We start from the raw sequence: 21897 nt of genomic DNA, 5'->3' as shown, positions 1-21897 counted from the left end.
TTTCTCTTAAGAATTTTTCAATTTCCAAGAAAAACTTGGGAATTTCTTCTTTAATGCCAGATAGAATGTGCATTGCATGCAGCAGTTTTGCATCATTTTTCCAGATAAGCAGCACAAGGGGAAACAGGACAAAAAGATGTTGACTAAGGTAATAACAATTACTTTTAAAATTTTCTATAATTTGACAGGAAAATGCAAATCATGAAAATAAACAGTCACCCAGCACTGACAGCCCTAGCAAGTGGGTAAAAGAGAGCAAAATCTGGAAAAACACATAGTGCTTTTAAAGGTTGGAGTCTTTTGCCATATTTAGTTTCTAGTAAGAAATACTAATTATTATATATACAGAAGACAAAGTGCCTGTTTTAATAAGAAAAGTGAAGAGCGTGCAACAATGTAAAGAAGTAATAATAACAGTAATTGAAAGCAATAGATTTCATTTTTGCTTCAGTGACCAGAAAGTAAACTCTGAAGGAGTTATTCCATCTGCAGTATTTGCCCAGTATGACTTTTTTAATAAAAAAAGAACCTTTCCAAAAATTTAACATTTAAAAATAAAATTAAAAAAAAAAAAAGTCTGCTGGGACGTCATCATTATTACCAGGTTTAAAAATCCACACAGAAAAAATACTGACTTAACACCACCTAGAACAGGTAAGGGAAGGGGGGAAGCGCTTCAGAGGTGAAGATTTGCAGTAGGTGGGCTGAGAGAAGAAAGCAAGATCTTCCAGTCTGTTCAGGTGCTGTTAGCACCTTGCCTTTCTTAAAGTTTTTTTTTTAACTCTTCATCAGCAAAACAGACTAAAATATCTGTAGCAGAAGAACATAGCAAGAAATGCAAGTTTATTCAGAGATAGTCCCACTCTAAGCACTTCCTTGTCATAGCAGTGCTATGTTGATAACACTTGAACATTTCATATACAGGCTAATTTTCTAGAATAAGAATCCATCTGGCAATTCTCCCTCTGAACATGAAGGCAAGCTACAAGAAAGAAGACATATGACAGGAAGTGCCTACGAGTGCAGCAGCACAGAGAAATACCGCAGGCCTGGACCAAAAGCCTGCTTGGTGTTACACTGTAATCACGCTTTTCAGAAAAAGCACGTTGGAAGCAGTTCACTATTAGTTATAACGAAACCACTTCACATTAGAAGAGCTAAATTTTTTCTTTAATCCTAGAAATGAGCTGTTTACTTCTTGTTTAAAGCCCTGGTTAATGCCTATACTGCTTACTGCTGAAGACTGCACAAGCAAACCACTGCAATAAAAGGAATATGTGAACTTTCAGGACATTCTCCAGGAGTGGTAACAGGAACATTTAATGCCTTTCCTGTCACATGATCTTTTGTACAGCTCTGAAGCAGTAACTCTGGGACAACACTGTGCTACTAACCTTTGGATATATAATACAGGGAAGAAAGGCTGTAAGTTGCCCATACGGTCACATTAAAAATGAATGCACAAATCCATTTCTATCCCACACTATATATAGATATACATAATACCAGTTAAACTGAATATAACTTGTTGAAAGACCTTTTCTTGGTGCCAGTATAGCCCTCTTTACAGCTTCCCTGTATCATTTTACGGTAATGACAAAGCTTTAAAAATAATAATGGAATTGAACCACAAAGTCCAAAACCACATGGCAACTCTTCACTGAAACTGACAGTCCAGAGAAGTCAAATCAAAGACCCCTCTTAAAGCCAGGTTTTAACTAAAACAACCCTTTGCTGAAATAAGACCATTTTTATGATCCTAATTTCTTGTAAACAAGGGATTTTTTTCATGGTTATTTAAGGGCTTTATGCCCAAAAGGTTTTTACTGAATTTTATAACAAGGAAGTCAAAAACACTGCTATTAAAATAAAATAAAAAAATATACTTGAGATATTAGTACAATAGAAAAAGTTGTTTATCATTTGTATAAGTGTCTGAAGAGTAAATAAGTCTAATGTACATATTAAATACCATTTTTTAAATAGAGAGTGAAAAGAGATTTTTGACTTAAGAGAAAAACATTATTTAAAGAAGGGAAGGAAAGAACATGAATGAATAAATCAAGACCACATCTACAGAAAAAGATCATTTAAATCTTCTTTAAGGACTGGTCATTTCTGGAAATCCTGCTCATGTGATTTCCTTTACTGACTGAGGCCTTTGTTTTCCTGATCTGTGACTGAATGTCACACCATCCTGTTCATCATCAGAAAGGTATGAATTCAATGAGGCAGACAGTAAAAAAGGAACTAGTGCCCGGTGCCGTGTCACCAGCCAGGCACAGCTCTGCTTGCAGTGGTGTGCTTGGCCTCCTGTGAGTTTGGCTCCTGCACTGGGAGAGCCTGAGCTCTGCTGCACAAATAGTCCTTTTTCTTAGGCAAAATACTGCCAAGGGGCAGGATGTCTCTGAAATAAAATGATCCTAGGCAAGGAAGGAAAGAAAGACAAAAGCAAGGAGACGTGGTTTAGGGGACCCTGGTTGGTACCTCTCAGTCTTGAACATATCAGCAAGTGACCTGCTCCCACACCCCCAAGTGAGTGTAATTCACAGCCACACAACAGACAGGGAACCAGCTTGTGCCTCGTCAGGTGTTTCTGTGTCAGAGCCAGGGCCTGAAGGGGCCCTGCTTTGGGCTGCAGAGCACCCCTGGGCCAGGTGCTCTGTAGGTAAATTCACCTACATCTCACCTCTACTTGGACAGACCACTTCCAGGTTGCGTTACAGTCATCTGCCTTTGCTGCCATGTGTGCAGCTGATCCAGTCTGTCCCATATCTCCTGGCTCACCTCTACCTGAACATTTCTTATGGCTCGTCATCTGCTGTCATCTGCTCTGAATCTTCCTGTGGCACCTTTCCCTTGTGATCTCTAGGAGCAAAAATCTAACACAGAAAACACAATGTAGGAAACAGTTGAGCGTTCTCTCCTGGAACAGTTCTGCAGACCCAGGGGGAGGTGTCCAGGCTGTGGCTGCAGAATGGGGGGACAAGCAGCAAGGGGTACACCTGGCAGTAAGCTGGACACAAAGGCAAATGTGCTGGTAAGATCTAGAGACATGGGAAGTGCAACAATTGCCCAGCTATTCCTTCCCTGATGACGATTCAAAACCTAGCTCTACTCCTCTGTCCTGAGAAACAACAAAGTTGAAAGCTTCCTGCGTGAATATCAGATTTTAAAATGAGGAAAGTGTAAACAGAAAGTGTTTCCTTGCTTCCTCACAAAAGAGGAGAGGTATATGTTTTATAGATGTATTATTATTCTTAACTGCTTTAACTAGCCTTGTTGTATTCCACATTTAATGTTTAAAACAACACAAGGCAGCATTATCAGCAGCCTAGCCAAACAGAAAATGTAACTTTAAGAAGCTTAGTTTTAGTAAACTACTGGAATACATACAGTTAAATGACACCAAGCTGAATGGAGTAGCTGACATGCCTGAGATATGGGATACCATCCAGAGAGACCTGGACAAGCTCAAGAAATGGGCCCATGGGAACCTCATGAGGTTTAACAAGACCAAGTGCAAGGTGCTGCACCTGAGCAGGGATACAGGCTGGGTGGAAAACAGACTGAGAGGAGCCCTGAGGAGAAGGACTTGGGAGTGCTGGTGGATGAGAAGTTAAACATGACCTGCACTCACAATCCAGAAAGCCAACTGTGTCCTGTGCTACATCCAACAAAGTGGGGCCAACAGGATAAGGGAATTTTTTCCTTCTAGTCTGCTCTTGTGAGACTCCACCTGAACTGCTGCATCCAGTTCTGGGCTCCTCAGCACAGGAAAGAAGTGGACTTGTTGGAGAAGGTTCAGAGGAGGGCCACAAAAATGATCAGAGACAAACACCTCTCCTTTGAGGAAAGGCTGAGACAGCAGCCTGGAGAAGAGAAGGCTCCAGATGGATCTTACTGTGGCCTTTCAGTACTTGAAGCAGCTTCTTAGAAAGACAGGGACAGACTTTTTAGGGTCTGTATTGAAAACACAAGGCATAATAGTTTTAGTTTAAGAGGGTAGATTCAGATTAGACAGTAAGGGAGAAATTTTTCACACTGAGGGTGGTAAAATACTGGAAGAGGCATCCCAGAGGGGTGGTCAATGTGCCACGCCTTGAACCATTCAGGTTCTGAAGAACCTGATCTGATTGTAAGGGGGTTGGAGTAAATGACCTTTATAGGTCCCTTCCAACCCAAACTGTCCTATGATTCTGTGATTGTATCTTAAAATGGAAATAGTACCAGGGTGTATGTATGACCTTTTCTCATATAAATTCATAGCTGAACAGGATTTACAATCTATATTCCTCCCACACACAGCCTATTCTTGTATTGGTTTGTTTCCATTTTGCATTTCATTCATTTAATTTTCACTATAAATTTGTAATGTACCAGGCCTTTACTAAAGAGGCCCCAGTTCATACAGATGGAAAAGAGTAAAAAGACAGAGTTTTATTCCACTTGTAAAGCACTGGCTTTAAAGCACAGACTGTGTCACTGATATCAATTGCTTTGTAAACAGAATGAGAGAACTGTTCAGAATTATTATGACTTCACAGACACTTATGAAAAATTCTTGTTATGAAGGAGTTCAGAAAAATGGTAGAGAAGTGGAGTTCATATGAACTTAAATACCATGTATTTGAATAGTCTGTGCATAAAAATACAAAGTGCATACATATGTATAAAAGTGTTTACATGATTGGCATCTCCTCCCTACTTTAAAAACAAAAGAAATCACGCTCAGGTTTTCATCACTCCCCTTTCCCCATTACATAAATCAGAAACTCCCTTCTTCGCAATTCCTGTGCTCTGAAGCTGCACACTTTAATCCTTCCAGATTCTCCAGATCTCCAGATTTTCTCTCTGTGTGTTATCACACTAAGAGCTGTCAGATTACCACAGCTCCAACAGTCTTTCACTTCCTCACTGGACAGTAGGTCTTGGGGTTTCCCTCCTTTTCCAGACCTTGAAGAATTCCCCTTGTGAAAGAATAAGTGTAAGTCTTTTCCATCATACAATAGAGCAGAACAATAGTCTATCTTTTATGTGTGCATGGGCAGGTGAACAAATCACATCACAATCTGATTGCTAATGCAATATATTTTCCATATACAAACACAAAAGTGCAGAGCTCTAGAAGATTATATTTCATTTGTGATGAAATACCTTCTTCTAATTCAAGTCACTTTCTAGGCTCTCTGCTTGTGTGTCTACATTCTGACTCAAGTGTTCATAGAGAAGGATGATACACAAGCAAGAGTATGTGGCCTGCAGGAATATTATGGGCTTAAACACAAAGAATAGCAGCTGAGAAACACAGGAAGTACTAAAACTGTCTGAGGAATACAGACTCAAGCCTACTCAAACCCACTGAAAAGCACACATACAAATACGCAAGAAATTGCAGGACATGTGAATAGTACGCACTGAACAAGCTCAAAATACACCTTGATTCTAAGCAGAAAATTGAGAGGAGGAAGAGCAATGAGAAACCGTTAGTCAATCTAATACGAATTATTTTACAGGAAGGAAATACAATTGGTAATTCAGGCACAAAAAAGTCTTTTCTGTCTTATGATTTCTTAAGTCATAGCGGTCTGCTCTAAACCAAAAAAAAAAGACCAGCCAGATTCTGTAAATATTTAGGCATTTGTGAACTTTCTGAAGACCACAGTTTTGTCATATCCTTCATAAAAAATCTACGCAAAGCAAAGTTCACAGATTCAAACATCAGCAGAATTTTAATGTGGGTCAACTGAAGAAATTATTCCTATTTAGAACATTAGAAGTGAAAGTAAAAAAGTCTCAGCACTTAGTCTATTATTCTGTTTTTCAAACTCTTGAAAAGTGGTTGCAAAAGTTCAATCATCTTACATTATACGAAAACATATAGTGAAATTAAGAACAATGCCTTGTCCGAGCATGTCTTAATAAATGATATTCCAAAAGGAAAATGAACAGAGCCATGTGTAAGCAGTGTAATTGCACGTATGCCCACAAGATGCTCCTTTTCTTCTCTGGAAACAGAAACAAAATCCCGTCTTGCTTAAAAGACAATCTTGCTACCATCTTTTTTACAACTACAATACAATCACTGCCTAATAATTTTCCATAATTGACTCAATTTCCTACTTCAGGAAACTCTCAGGTGGTGAGAGTTTCTCCGAAGTAAGAAAGGCAACATAAAAGACTGTGCAAGATGCCTGTTACTGGACATACAAATGGACCACAATTTCAATGATCCATGAAGCATTTGATAGACTGCATTTACCATTCATGATGTGATGAGCAAACCCAACTTTGTGTTCAGCACAGAACTATTTTTTTAGAGAATGCTACTTGCCAGAGAGAAAAGCAGGCTTTTAAGTCCTGAGTTCTTGCTTTTTTTTATTTAGAAATACTATGGACATAATACATCCTCATTCACAAGGTACACAGATACAGATATTCAGGACACAGAAGCAGCTTTCGTAACATGCATTTACAAATCTTATTTTTTTGAAAAAACACACAAACTTATTGCTAGCATACATAATACTTACTGTATTCTGCAACAGTCTAAAAGTTTACAAAGATTACTATCCTTGTCAGGAAATCTAGTCTGTAAGGCATTGATCATCCAATTGTCTGGGACATGTCTCTTCATACCAGTTGAAACACCACAGTTAAGATTTCCCAAACTCTCAAAATGCAGGAGGTGTGTGAAAGCCAAGGAGACACAACATTTGGATTTGTCCCTAGCTGTGGAAACAGGCCAACTAACCATGCACTTCTAAAGGATGGCATATGAAACCTTAAACAACTAATGAGGCCATAAACAGTAAAACACTTCTGTAAACTTCTGTTTCCTTAGAGTCTCTGCGCTTAAGACATATCTTGCATTTTCATGGTACCATCTGGTTTTACTACATACAGGACTGCAAAATAACTGGACAAATGAAGAAGAAAATTATACACCTACCTCTAAAATTAAATAGCTTTTATATAAATTAAGTTACTTTTATAGACAATGCAATTCCGAAAGTCAAAGGTACACTGCCAGAAGAATAACTTCAAATATATCTTTTTCATCTCAGATGAGACAGCAACACATTTAACATCTTACTTAAATTCTTATTATTTGGTGGGTTTTGCAGCATGATTGCTGTTTGCTTTTTAATTTTCACTCGATTTCAACTGCAAAAAAGACATATCTTTACTTTTTGGTTTCTGTTGAAAAAAGCATAATAAGTGTTTGCATGGCACGTTTTAGATAAAGACTCCTAATATGATGGAGCAACACTACTTTTTACTGCTTACTGAAAAAAGTAACTACCAGATATAAAAAGGCTTGTGTAATGGAATCTTCTTTGAAAATGGAAATGACCTAAATTTCATGCAAGGACCTTTCCTGGGGCTATGCATGTGCATTTGTGAAGCACTAACTCAGCTGCCAAGACACAAATACCACTTCACAAAGCACCTGCTGCAAAGTGTTCTCCAGAGCACTGCTGAGTAAGCGACCTGATGCAATCTGCAGAATTTAGGAAATATCACAGGATGACAAAGTAAAGAGCTAACAACTGAGTAGCTCATACTCTGAGCATGTATTCAAAAATTACCTAAGTCAACAAAATTCTGAAACAACATACTAGTTTTTTTACAAAGATGCATGAACTCACAGGCACTACTCATGGGCACAACAGGAAACTTGTGAAAATGAATTATCAGATCATTACTGTAAATTCATTTAAAAAAAAAATCCAGGTCATTGTGTATCTAAACAGTAGCTTTAGAAAACAAGAGATGTTTTACCTTTCATGAAGCTTAAAACCATCAGATTTATTATTAAAAATACAGTAACACTATCAATTTCAAAAATCCCCACAAATCCCCAGTTCTTCCTAAGCAGTCAGAAGAGAATTGCTTCCATCTAGTGGTTGAACAAAGTTACAGACACCAGGGAGCTCCCATGTTTCTGTCTTATTCCAACTCATGTTCCTGATGGGAAAGGTGATACCATCATCAAACACTGCACTTCATACTGCAGCAGTAATAGCCTATCAGAGAGAGTCTGACGGTACAAGGAGGGTGCAAAATCATTCTAAACAAAAAAATTAGCTATGTTTATTATCACAGCATTTAGTGCCATACATCTCGCTGAATTGTGAAGCTGAGGCTCTCCCCACAGAACCATATTTGCTCAAATGGCTTTTATGTTCTGTACTCTGCCAATCAGAGGCAAAGGTGGCTGTCTGAGGTACTGGCAGGACCATCCATACCCTAAAATCCTTGCATATTTTAGTGTTATCTGTTGTCACAAATACCCATATAAAGTGCAGTTGTGCTATTAATTCTTACTGAAAAAGTGACTTAGGCTCTAACAGGGCAGGGGATTTAACCCAGCTCTCCTAGAGACCAATCTTGTGTCTAACTCACCAAACTATCTTTTCCCTGCTGTGCCAAAATGATATTTCAACACTCTGCACCCTCATTTCTCTCCCCCTTCTGCCACTGGACTGTAAAACCCTATGAAACCGGTGAAAACAAACAATGAACAATTTTGAGTGTGGAAAGAGTATTTTGGCAACCCACCATGTAACACTGAGATTAACAATGCTGAGTCTCTTACACCCCCTAGGTGTTACTGGAAATATATAAAATAAATGACAGGACCTACCTGTAATTTGTGTTGTCATGGAAACAAGCATTGAAAAATTCAAAGCTACCATGGAAATATTAACAGAGTAATTGGTGCCTGGGTGTAAATCAAAACAAACTTCAGGAGCTTTCTTGTGTGTGGTAAGTTCAAAGGTCATTTCATGAATGAAGTCCTTCTGATACCAACGCTGGCCTCGCACATGAAACTGCAACGAAACAATCACAGCGTGGAAATTGCAGTATTTTAATATATTACTTGCATTCAGTCACCTCATGTTCTTAATGAGAAGAAACAGCAGAACGCATCAACAGAGAGTACCAAACCTTTTTGCACTGATAGTTACTCAAATTCCAAAGCTTCCAAAATTTGACAGGAATTGCATTCCCTCTTGATCAGATCTGACATTGTCCTCGTTTTTTCACTTCTCCTCCAGTCTATCCTCTTTTTTATTAATACGGTAACTTCCCCCAATCTGTATTTCCCGCTAACATATAGGTTTCCAGGAACAGTTCACTTTCACTGCAGTATACTCTCATGGTGTGTAATAAAAGTAATCTCACATAATCACCTCTCAGGTTGCAACCTGAGGATCAAGACAAAATCAAGCTATTTTGACCCATGCCAAAATGCCAGCTACACCTCAGGATCTGTCTCAGACACCTATGTTTCCAGGCAAATTTACAGACCCATGGGGTCTTTTTTGTTCCAGTAGTTTGTTTTGTTTGTTTGTTTTGCTGTTGACTACTTAAATGATCATGAAGTCATTAACTTTAGACCTCTGCTGATCAAATGATTTCTCTGTTAATGAAAACTAAAATGCTTGCTGTACTTTAATCAAGTGATAATTTTCCTTTATATAGATCCCATGCCTTTAGATAATTTCCTAGTGCTTCCCAGCACATGGAGACTTGAGACAACAGCAGGTGGCCAAGAGTCCTGGCAGAGACAGTTCATGTAGAAATTCCATGCTGGGATAAGAGGAGACTAAAGGCATATCACAAGGCAGAGGGAACTGACTCAGTGGAACTGGAATAGAGTTGTCTGAGGCCTGAACATGACAAACTTTAAAGTACAGATAAGGAATGCAAAATAAGAGGATAACATGGGAAAAATTAAGCAAGAATCAGGGGACTACAACAGAGCATGGTGGTTTCTTTCTTTTTTGAAGACTGCCATGCAAGCTTACTCTCTGGGTTTTTACAAGACACATTATTATAATGAGGAACACTGCCAGCAATGAGTGTTTGAAAAATTAGTTTTTTTCCCATAAGTGATTGATAAAAATTGTTTTCTAGACTCAAAACATAGAATGTCACTTACTGAGTATCTGTCTTCCACATCAGTTTCCCTGACATTTCTCCGCCATTTCAAGCAGGTATCATTAAAAATTAATACATTATTGAAAGCTTCTTTTACTGCAGAGACAATTAAAAAAGAAATCAACTTATTATGAAAATGTTACCTTCTTCAACTTAATTGAATGTAACTGAAAATAAAATTTTAAAAAAAAAGGTTTTTAATTTCATTATCTTCTGAGATAAAGGTACAATCTCATTTCTATGTAAAAGTAAATAAAGCATGATCGTTTTCCAGAGAAAATGGCTTTTGGAAAAACCCAAGCACGCTATTCACGAAATTTGTCCAGGCCTAGGAGGTTATAATTACAGAAAAATCCAAGGGTTCAGACCTTCTGACGTAAATGAAATTATCATAGAACAATTTGTTGCCCTTTAGGAAACAGGAAGTGAGAAAAAGCATATTTGTGGATTCCAAAGGCAATTATTTCTCAAGGTCTGTCACACCAGAATTAGCATGTCAGAAGGCAAGCTTAAAGTTTCCATGACCAAAATACTACAGAAACCCTCTCAGAACATTTCTTGCCTGAAAACTGTTAATCACTGGTAAACATAGGAGCACTGTCTATAATGCTGATATCACTTAGATTAGTATCACACAGCTAAGCAACAGGGAATTCTCCCACAGGCAGAGAATAATTTTTCAAGGCAAGAAATGGAAACCAGTAGGCAGTGTTCCATGGATTAAATTCTAGCATGTAGCCAGAAATGCCACAGAACCAATCCTGCCTCAGCCAGAAGGCAAATCCCGAAAAAGCAACTTTGCCAAATCTTTCTGAAGGGCACTTATACTGCCACTCTCTGTTTGCAATGGCCATAGTAAGCAGAAAGAAAAACGTTTTGCAGAAAAAGAGGATGCTGACAGTGGGTACATGTTTGTAGTCATTATAAAGAATTACAAAGTCTACGAAACAGTCCATTTTCCTGTCTGCTAGACTCAAATCAGTAAACTCCGCAGCACAGTAAGTTCTTTTATAAGCACAGAGAATACAAAACACAACCTACCCTTTGTCTGAACTGATACTGTAACTGAGACAGTGATGTTCTTGGAAGAGATGGTAGTAATATTCACCACATAGTTACGTCCAGAGTTCAGCTCTAAACACACCTGTGGATTATCTTCACTTGTGCTGATGTTAAACATCACATCTTCTGAGAACATCTTCTCATCCCATCTTTGGCCTAGGATATGAAACTATTGGAACAAAAACAATAGTGCAATTGGTTGTGGCTATCCAAAATTCAGAATACTAGTTCATTTAATCCTACTAGTTCTTAAAGAGAATGTGGGGTTACATCTGTTTTAAAAGATCATTTCAACCAAAAAAATAGGTTTTTGACTAAATGTTTTGGTGCTACAAGATGGATCTTTAATGTCTTCTGGCTGTTAAAATTATCCGTATTTTTCCCTATATTTCTGCAACAAATAGAAGAATGTATTATGGAATCTAATCCAATCTATTAGCAATCTTTGGTGGACCCTGCAAAAAATTCCAACACAAATAATAAGATGGAAACAAATACTGTTTCTTATTTATAGCACACAGATAGAAACTACATCTGCTTGTTACTTTCTTTCTTTTTTTCCAGTTTTCCCCCTTGCCCTACAGAAGCAGTAGAAAGACTGAATGCCACACATGGATAAAAGACAAGCTTCGCTAAGATTGTTCCAGTGCAGTGGAAAATAAATCTGTTGTTTGTATGACATGAAGGGACAGAAAAAACTTACCTACTTTGACTATTCTGAAGTGTCTTGCAGATAGCTGAGTTCAGGTAAGAGCATGTGCATAGAGCACATTATATCAGAGATGACAGCTTGCCCATTACCACTGGGTACATAAAAACCAGTTTTGAACTGTTAGGGGAACTGGGAAGCTGTTTTTTCCATCTCAGCAGTCCTCAATAAAAGTATAGAAACTAAAAATACATTGGTTTATAACACAAGAGGAGAGAGATGGGTTGTTTTCCAAAATTATTACCCAGTCTTTAAACGTATTTTCCACATTAAAGTACCTACCCTGGAGACCCTAAATAATCCCCTTTTTATTTTTTTCCTTATTTGTACATACTTAAAAAACCCCCTCAAATCCCCAAACCTTTCTTGGGATGTTATTGTCAAAACATGGGAATTCTTATTACTTTTTTATTCTTATGCTTAAGTTGGGAAAAAAAATAAAAACGTTGAACCTTTTGAGCAAGGCACATTATTTCAATATACTCTGCATTTCTAAAACAAGTTACATGCAGTATCTCTAAGTGATATGCTTTTCACTTGAAATGCTTGGGTCACAGATAGGGACAGAGTCCAAGTTTTACAATGTTTTCTGTGGCAATTTGAGCTTAAGCTCTGCAACAGAATTCACTGACGCATAAACTTATGCTGAAACTTCTTACAGATTCAAGCAGGTGCTTAGGTGACTTACTGGAATGGGATTCCCAAGATTTTGAGTTTTGCACCTAACTTTAAGATTTAATTTTTTTCTTTCCTAACCCAGCCACCTCGGTTAGGTTTCTATGTGCTTCACTGGAAAGATCCAGACAAATTACCATATGAACAAAACCCACAAAACATATCTCCACTGCTAGTTTAGCAGAATTAACCAGAACAAAGTTACTTCCAATCTCAAATACTTCAAATACTGCCCTACTTACTGTGTACATTTTCTGCACTCCCAGTCTTCCAGTTTTCCTTTGCCATTTCACACATGTTTCATTGAATATGGACAAATTACTGAATAATTCCTCTTCTGTGAGCAAAAACATGAACACAGAAGGAAAATCATTATTTCTCAAGCAAATCTTAAGTTTGGAACAACTGTTTATTTTTTATTTTTCTATGGTTTTTGTTTGTTCACTTTTTTCCTAAACAGAAAAAAACAAACAAGGTAGGCACATGTTAGGAAGAAAGTCTTCTCTTAATTGTGTTGGCTCCTAAAGTTAAAATAACAGGCTAAAGGAAGAAGCATGTTGTAAGACAATGACTGTGAAGTCTTTAAATACACAGCAAGGAGTACCTAAACTGAACCATGACTTTTAAGAAAGCTTCTGTGGTAGACTGGAAAAGATCCTACTTGTAGCTGAATCAATGTTTTGGTTCATTATTTATTTGGGTTGCTTTTTAAAAGCTATTGACATTTTTTCTTGTTTTTTTAATAAATAAAATTAAATCACACCATCACAGTAAAACACTTCTCAAAACGAACACTAGATTAGAAGAATGAAGCCCACAGAATTAAGCATGTAGGAAGTACAGTTGTAGCAAGCAGAGATAGATCCCTCAGCATACCTGTGTTAACTCACACACTTTTAAGAGTAGGCTTATGCCTCAGAGAAAGAGCACAGCCAGGAAGCTCAACTCATCCACTCTTTTTTTAGGCAGTTCTCTCACTGCTGTCATCAGACACAGCGCAGTTGCTCTCACATGACAAGCACCCTCACAGAGCCAAGAACAAAGCTCCTTCTGATCACAGTGAATGTATTTTCTCCTCTTCTTTCACTCACCAGCCTTCAATAGTCATTCCTTTGTCCTACCACCATATTTTATTATTACATTCACTACATGACCAAGGTCTTACAAATCCAACCTCATCTAGATTCTAAGCTGAAAAGCCCTTATGGGCTGCTGAAAAATTGAAGGGAATTTATAGGGCAGCAGTGGTAGATACTTTGAAATATTCATAAAACAATTCGCGTAATGTCCTGCTGCGAAAGCAAGCACAGACCAAGGCACTCTTCCTCTGTATGTAAACTTCATTACCATGAAGTAGCACATGGGAATCAAGTTGTCATAAAATAAATTAATACATCAATAGTTTCTAACATACCTATTTGTAGGCAGTTATTTAGAACTAAAGTGCAACTGTTTATATATTTTGCAGCACTTTTTCTTTTCTTTTTTTGATTATTAATACTGCCATAAAACTGTTTTCTAATATTATATCCTTCTCCATATATTCAAAAAATAGATGCCTCACTAACTGGACCAATTTATCTCCCCACTAATTTTAACTCCTCTATTCTGCACTCATTAAATATGAAAATGATGTTGGAAGCTTCCATGTCTTCAGAAGAGAAATGATTAATCGGCGTGTCCTCTAAAACAAATTTCCTTACAAATGGTTCTGTGATTAATTGCATCTAAGTGCTGCTTATAACTATTGTTATCTGTTTCACAGTACTGTCCAAAAACTGTACTGTAAGACTTCTGTACCAACACAGAGCAAAATATTATGTTCAGTTGTTGTATTCTTTAAATGAGACATGTTTTTTAGAAGACTGGATGACAAAAATCACTCACAGACAGAGGGAAAACATTTGCATATCCATGAGATCTGAATTAAAATGCATAACAAGGTGGGGGGGGACAGGGAGCAAAGAGGAAAAATTTCCAAGACTGTTGAGCAAGAAAATCTGGAACTTGACTAATGAGTTTATAAAGCAAAATAAAGCAGCAAACAACAAAAGTGATCATGCTGGGTATTCAAGCAAGAAAAGAAATCTTATGTCGCCTCCTTCGAAGGAAGAAAGCAGAACTAGTAGGGTTTTTTTTTCTGTAACTACATCAATTTTTTTGTCATGCTTTCTGAATTTTGAGGAGGACAAGAAGAAGGACAAGACCACCACATAATTACCATTTACCATACCTTCACAGAATAGCTGGCAGACCTTTTTTCAAAAGTTTTCATTTTAAATAGATGTGAGTGAAAGAGCATGAAAAGCTGTACAGACCAATTACAACAAAATCCTGGGCTTCTGAAGAGACCAGTTTTCCTCTTTTATTCCTACAGATCACACACACTTTGTTCAGATAACCAAATACACAGAAAGTGCTTGGTTTAACATTAATCCCAATAATATAAACATGGTATCCAATAACAGCAGAAAGGTACCTCTGAAAAAACTGTACTTGATACTAAAGGGAAACAGGTTCCTTGACACACTAGTGTTCCTGTGAAATCTAACAGAGCCAGTGACTTCTAGAGCTTGGGAACTCCATTTGTGAAACATACTACCTGTGCTGGCCTCAGTGTGACATCTCAGCAGATAGTAACATTCAGGTCTTAAATGCATCTGATTTTGGTCAACAGCTTACACTCAACCTCACAAATGAAACAGGATAAGCAAAGACCTTTGATTTCCCCATACCTCAGCACTATAAATTTCAACTTGTGATTAACCAAGGCCAGTGGATGTCACTGCTACTCCACTGACCTTCAGGTTGCCTTCACAATCTCCTTCCCATCCCAAGGGAAAGAGTCCTAGAAACAATATGCAAATAAATACCTGGAGACCAGAGCAGAAGGGTGGAAAGAGATCCTGGAAGAGTCAAATACTGAAAGGCAAAGTTGGGATAGGATAGAGAGATACAAATAGCACCCGGCTGTTGGCAGCCAGGAAAGACAGGTGCTGCTGAACAGAATAGAAATGGTAGAATGGAAAAAACCAAGCAAAGTGATTCAACAGCACCAGTGAGTGTCAAAAGGGGAGAAATAATGTTAAGAAAACCAAATATATCAATTCTAAGAAGGAAAACAAGTACTGAAGCTCTCAGTCTTGCTTCACTTTTAAAGCTCTAGTAGGAGTGAGGGCGCCTCTTTGTGCTTGAGTGTCTGGGAAAAACTTCACAGCACTTACAGCCAGAGCATAAATGCCTGTCCTATCATGTTCTTCTGTCTTAACACTGTGCCGTGAGGACTAACCTTAACAATTTGCTTAGCAGTCTCTGTGAGTACAGGACCCAGTGCTCAATGTTATTATTTGCTGATTCACAAAAAAATAAAAAAAGTCACACACATACCACTGTGTCTGAATAGCCAATAAAAACACATGACTTCTTTCACATACACAATTGACTTGTCTTCAGTTGAAAGAACATTTCACTACCACTGACCTCAGCTCAAGATACATCTTATCAGTGAAGTATTTTTGAACCAGCATGAAAAACCAGAATTTACCAGAAAGCAGATAGGACCGGCTCCACTTTGACATTTATCTTCAGCAAGTAGCTAAAAGGGCATCCACACATGCAAGTTCACTCACAGAGCTCTTCCCACCAATCCCCATACATACATGAAAATTTCAGGAGAGAAAAAATCCAGGTATTAGCCTTTTTTGTGCATTTTGCCTGTTCAATTCTGTGAAAGTAGTGAATGACGGGGCAAACACCATCTGCTACTAATGTGGACCACACAGTCTTCAGACAGAGAAATTAAATGAGAGCAAACAACATCCCTAGAGAACTTCTACTCAGACTGCTTCAGTGCATAAGGATAAACTCCTGCACAGCAGCCTTTGAAAATACATATGGAATTTACTTTACAAAGATGTATCTTCATTATTTATAACTTTCAGGTAAGTTTTTATGAGATTTTCACATTTTGAGTAACATACTTGCTTTCATTTTAACTAGGATTGCCAAATTTCAGCAGGTTTTCACCTTCAGCCCTAAACTTTACACAGAGGAAACCCAAAAAGAAACAGCAAAGCTGCAGGCAGATACGATCATTCAAGAAGAAGCAGACAAGTAGCTAATGATTTAGTACGTCCCTTGATTTAAAAATACTACCCAGATACAATCAGGAGCAGAGTAATTTGTGTGTTGAACCAAACTGACAAAAATGTAACAGATGCAATTGTGAGCATACTTACAAAGGAAAGATGGGCCAATCGAGGGTGTCAGACTAGATGGAAATAGATGGGCTGCAATTAGAAATGCATGCGATCTACTCCCAAGCTGAAAGAGCTTCCCAAGACTGTCACTTGTCATCACAAACGGGGTAATTATTAATTGAGTTTCAAACATAAATAGCAAAAAGCAATACTTTCGTTTGCTTTAACTGGATTGCATCACTTTAATCTGAGAAGTAGCACCTTCCATTCCACCTGTGTTTTCTCAGGCAATTAATGAAATTATCAGATTACCAGATGTCTGTATGTATCACATTAGGCATTTACAAGATTTCAGGAAAATCAGATCCTTTTCATTGAAGACTATATTATCCTAATGGTTTGACCAGGTTCTTATTCCTACAGAACCATGGGTTTTGAATCAATGCCCACAGATGTGACAACTTTTCTACTAAGCTCATAACAGTTGACATGAATTATTTATACATGGCTGTGAAAAACAGCAGTACACTGCAAGTACAGATTCAGGAAGAAACTTGAATAGACAGCCAAAGCAAAAATCAGCTGTTTTCTGCCCTTTTTACAGCCATGATAAATTTTAAAAATTTATCAAATTTATCAAAATTTATTAAAAATTTCAAAAATTTATCAAGTGCTTTATAGTGCTTTGTGGAATCCACTCAAAAAGAAAAACTAGTGGCAAGGCCTTATTTTATATTTTCCTCTTTCATAAAAATAAAAGCAGCAAGGCCTTATTTTATATTTTCCTCTTTCATAAAAATAAAAGCAACTGTAAGTCTTACATTACCTAATGTCTTATTCTGAGCCACACTCAGAACAACCTCACTTGATGAGAGAAATATTAAGGCTGACAATTTCTGCTCTGGAATTCACAATGGGAAAAGCAAGCTTTTTGTTTCCAACTACCTTGTATTCCACCACTGCATGCTATAGTGCTTTATAGGCAAAGCCCTTCCCTGAAACAAACTGAAATATCATTCCCACATGGGAATCTCATTTTCACTCTGAGAAAAAAGGTCCCAGTTTTACCATAAAATCTCACCAGAGCTCAATACAATGTGTGCCTGGAGTCAACAGCACACTGTGTTTGCAATGAAATAAATGAAAATAAACATCTCAAAGGCACGGGCCAAGAGGAAGCTGCCAGACTCTTTTCACTGGTGCCCAGTGACAGGACAGGGACCAACAGCCAGAAACTAAAACACAAGAAGTTCCACCTCCACGTGTGGAAGAACTTCCTTACACTGAGGGTGACAAAGCACAGGAACAGGCTGTCCAGGGAGGTCATGGAGTCTCCCTCTCTGGAAACATTCAAAACCCACCTGGACATGCTCCTGTGTGACCTGCTCTAGGTGACCCGGCCTTGGTCGGGGGATTGGACTAGATGACCTCCACAGGTCCCTTCCAACCTAATGATTCTATGATTCTGTGGAACCAAGCACTCCTACTCCACATGGGAAGAAGTTCTGCAAGGACAAGCTATACAGGATTTCCAGGCTCACACACTGAGCATAATGGACAGCAGGTATTTAATTGCCAGTATGTTCTCTGCACTTCAGTCTCCTGATTTTATGTATACAAATCAAAGGTTGGTAAAGAAAGACTCTAATCCAGTGGCAACTGACTATTGCCACATTTTACTGATGGCTTAATCCAATCATCATCACTGGTAAAACTAATTTTTTAAAGCAATTTTTTAATATTTAAACTAGCTCCTAATAATGGTACGCACACACACACACACATTTATCATATATCCAAACAGACAACACAAATAAAGAGCATTCCATAGCAATCACTTTCTAAGAAATGAAGAAATTATTTGTCAAAGACAGTTTCCTGAGGATGTTCTATTAACTTCCCTATTTCTAATGCAGTTTTTCAGGCAGCAGGAAAAGACAAGCAGTTTTCCAACTTCTATTATAAGTTATTTAGGAAACAGCACGACTTCCTCTCATTTTAATGGGAATTACTGATTAATTATATACACTCTTAAGATTAGCTATATCTCAAAGGCATCAATAAAAACCGAAAAGTTTATTTCATGTTGAAGTATTTTGTTACATTTGTTACCTCTAGTAGATGTGAAAAATGCAGAAGACAAGAAGATACAAGACCTTTGTACTAATTTTCTGTCCATGATTAAGTTTTTTTAAAGGAGGCTGGACTATTTAGACTACTTTTACAAGTGCTTTTTTGCCATTCTACTTGACCATAACTCTGACTTTTTTGGCCTCTGATTCAACAGCTAAAGCTGGAGTCTACACTTTGCCTCTGGCAAAGCTCTTGCTGAAACCCATGATAAGCCTAAGTGAGTGCAGTCTGCAGGTTCAGGCCCTCCGAAGCTTCAGAGTGCTCAAGACAGAACTCTTGTCAATGTCAAGACTGACAGACCTGATTTAACTTAGCCACTCCACACAATGTTGTCTTCAAAACCAATTCACAAAGTACAGCCACGCAAATTGCCTAAATTGCCTTCTAACAATGGCAGTTCATTTTTATTTGGGCACTATAAATGCTGAGAGAACTGCTTTTCTGAATGCTCATTTTGTTTCATGTCACATGTTTTATATTCACAGTGAATTCTCAAGATGTCAAGTGAGGCAAGAGAGGCATCACACAGTAATTCTGTGTAAAGTGAAGTGGTAGCAGTCAAGGACACACTTCTAGACCCTTTGAGGAACATGAGGATGTTACAAAGCTAAATGAACATTCATCTGCAAAAGACAGCATTGCTACTTAAGAACAAGAGAAGGACAGCTGTAGAACTATCATGTGACACCTCTTTCTTAGGATGCAGAAGAACACTTAAGAAGCACAACAGTCATAGTCCAAAACATCTGTTATTTTTCGCTATTATTGAAATGTCTGTTTCCAAGCCCACAGCATGCCAACAACTTCATTACAGGTCCCCCTTCTCAGGACTCATTCTTAATTAAGAAAATCATTCTGTACTGAAATTCAGACAACTAGATCTAGGCTGTAAAGGCAATCATGAACAAAGCAAAATATTGCTTTGGTCATTATGAGAAAAGAAAAAAAAAGGAGAAAAAAGGTTTGAATTCCATTTCCATTACTTTCATTGCAGTTCACTTCACAGTATTAGATCCACAAGAAAATAACATTAAATGCCTGCTTCCTCTCTGGTGACACTCCATTGGCTTTTAAAGCTGAAGGTTCTCAGTGCAGCAATGAACACCCAGTTGCATTAGTCCCTTTCTGTTTGAGGTAAAAAGCTAGGCAGTTACAGAAAGATCTGTGGTATCCACCAGAGGCTGCTGTATGGTTCATACACTCTTCCACAACTGTTTCATCCAAAAGTACCACCATGTTCACTACATCATATATTAAAAGGGCACTTCTTGCCTTCATCCTTCCTCTTCTTCCTACCTTCAAAACAGGAACGACAAACTATTTAAATTCACAGCAATTCACAGCAACTTCCTACCGTAATTTTTACCTTTGCATATGTATGTAATATTTTCCCATGACTGATCTATTGTGCATTCTGAAAAATTCTTGTCTCCATTGAAATAATATCCTTCTTTACACTGATAGTACACTCTGCTCCACAGAGCGGTAGAGTTATCCCAGGTAACTGTTGTGTGTGGAATCAGCAAAGGTTTGCCACAGTCTATCTCTGGAACAGAGGAAAACAGGAAAACAAACCTGTAAAGGAAAGCAGGCAAGGCATATCAAAGTGTTTAAGATGGAGGGATGAACTGTCCCAGCAAGTAATTAGCAGTTCACTTTTTCTCACTACTTAGTGACTTCTAGAAGCCAGGCCAGTTCACCAGAACCCAAAATTTTGACTGGAGACTTTCTAGCAGGGCAGGGTATTTATCCTACAAGTTGAACCATAAAATAAAAGAAAGTGTCCTGATTAGAAATGGAGAGCTAGAATCTCTAGCAAATTTTTTATAAATGGATCTATCTTCCCATAACACTCTCTTATCCCCCACATGCTATTTATTCCTTTATTTTACCTTTTAGTAACAGTAGATATGAAAAAAGACACATACATGGTCCAAGGAGTGACATTAAAGAACAGCATCAAGAAGGTCATGTTCCTTTGTCAGTGGATTTAATTCAAGCTTTGAAAAAAAGAAGCTGCTACACACAAGCAGAAGGAGCATTTCTGAGGGAAAATCTGATGGACTATTCAAACCATCTTGCAGATAATTAGAAATTTGGGATAATGAACTTATAAATTAATTCATTTGCTCAGTTTTCAGGGGCTTCATAATACAACTAGGGAATAAAAATAATAAAAGTGAAGATAAAATAAATGGAACAATATTATTTAGTTTAAGATTAAAATCCCCTTTTAAATCCACAGTGGACATTAAACCCCAGTAAAGGATTCTGCATCACTTCAGTTACAAGAAGCAAATACTCTAAGAATTAAAATCTTGCCTTCACTAAAGCTTATATGCAGAAAACAAGTGCTTTTAAAACCATTTAATAATCTTAAGTGATTTTGAAATTCTACTCAAAAAAAAAAGAGAGCAAAGAAGTAAGAATCAAAGTTTATAGAACTGTGATCTGTACAACCTTTAAAGAAAAAATTAAACATTATGTATTGCAATGGGCAGTACATCCACATCCACCACAACTACCTTCCTTTTCATATCCCAATGTATATGAATGTATGTATCTATCATAAGTCATCAGAACAAGCTTTAGAATAACTAACACACACATAAAGCATATGCTTAACTTATAAAACAGTGTGTGAAGAGATACAAAAATTCCTGCTGCTTAGTTCCAGCTATCCCCCCAAAGCCATTCTGTAAGCAGACTGAAGTACAGCACATTTCTGTGTAACACTGCAAACCTTCTATTTAGACTCGTAACCTAGAAAAAGAATATTAAAGAAGACTCTAAAAGTACAGAGTCTTTGTAACTTATATGTTACTGCAATAAGCAGAAAACTTTATCCTACTGGATCAAGCTGAAGAGATATTAATCATGCAACAAATGGAAAAGTGAAGCTGTGCCTGCATGAAAACTGACTAAAGAACGTAATTACTCTGAGGTTTCTTATTAATAATATGAGTTCAGATTAAAACAACACTTCAAATTTTACTGGGTAAAATACTTTTTTAAAAAAACGTACCTCTGTGATTCATCTTATTGAGGAACTCTTTAGGCTGCTATCTCCCAAATCATAGTAATATAAGGGATTTGACTCATCTGAAATACCAATAGCATGCTTGAGCAATCATAGTTTGCAGCTTGAAACTTTCTGAATATGAGAAT

The 21897-nt window shown here is 37.6% G+C and overlaps 1 protein-coding gene across 1 annotated transcript in view; it reads right to left on the bottom strand.

The window, feature by feature from the left end:
• SUSD1 (sushi domain containing 1) overlaps positions 1-21897 on the bottom strand; it is a 44153-nt gene that overhangs the window by 13169 nt on the left and 9087 nt on the right. The window contains exons 7-11 of the mRNA XM_027709025.1: positions 20096-20275; positions 12640-12734; positions 10993-11182; positions 9953-10047; positions 8651-8837 (exon numbers count right to left, since the gene is read on the bottom strand). Coding sequence (XP_027564826.1) covers positions 8651-8837; positions 9953-10047; positions 10993-11182; positions 12640-12734; positions 20096-20275 — 747 coding nt within the window. The remainder of the gene's footprint in view (positions 1-8650; positions 8838-9952; positions 10048-10992; positions 11183-12639; positions 12735-20095; positions 20276-21897) is intronic.

This window comes from Neopelma chrysocephalum, unplaced genomic scaffold (assembly GCF_003984885.1).
Source record: "Neopelma chrysocephalum unplaced genomic scaffold, ASM398488v2 Primary Assembly neopelma1_96671, whole genome shotgun sequence".
NCBI lineage: Eukaryota > Metazoa > Chordata > Aves > Passeriformes > Pipridae > Neopelma > Neopelma chrysocephalum.
The sequence above is the reverse complement of the archived record's forward strand: the minus strand, read 5'-3'. Positions and strand labels throughout refer to the sequence as shown.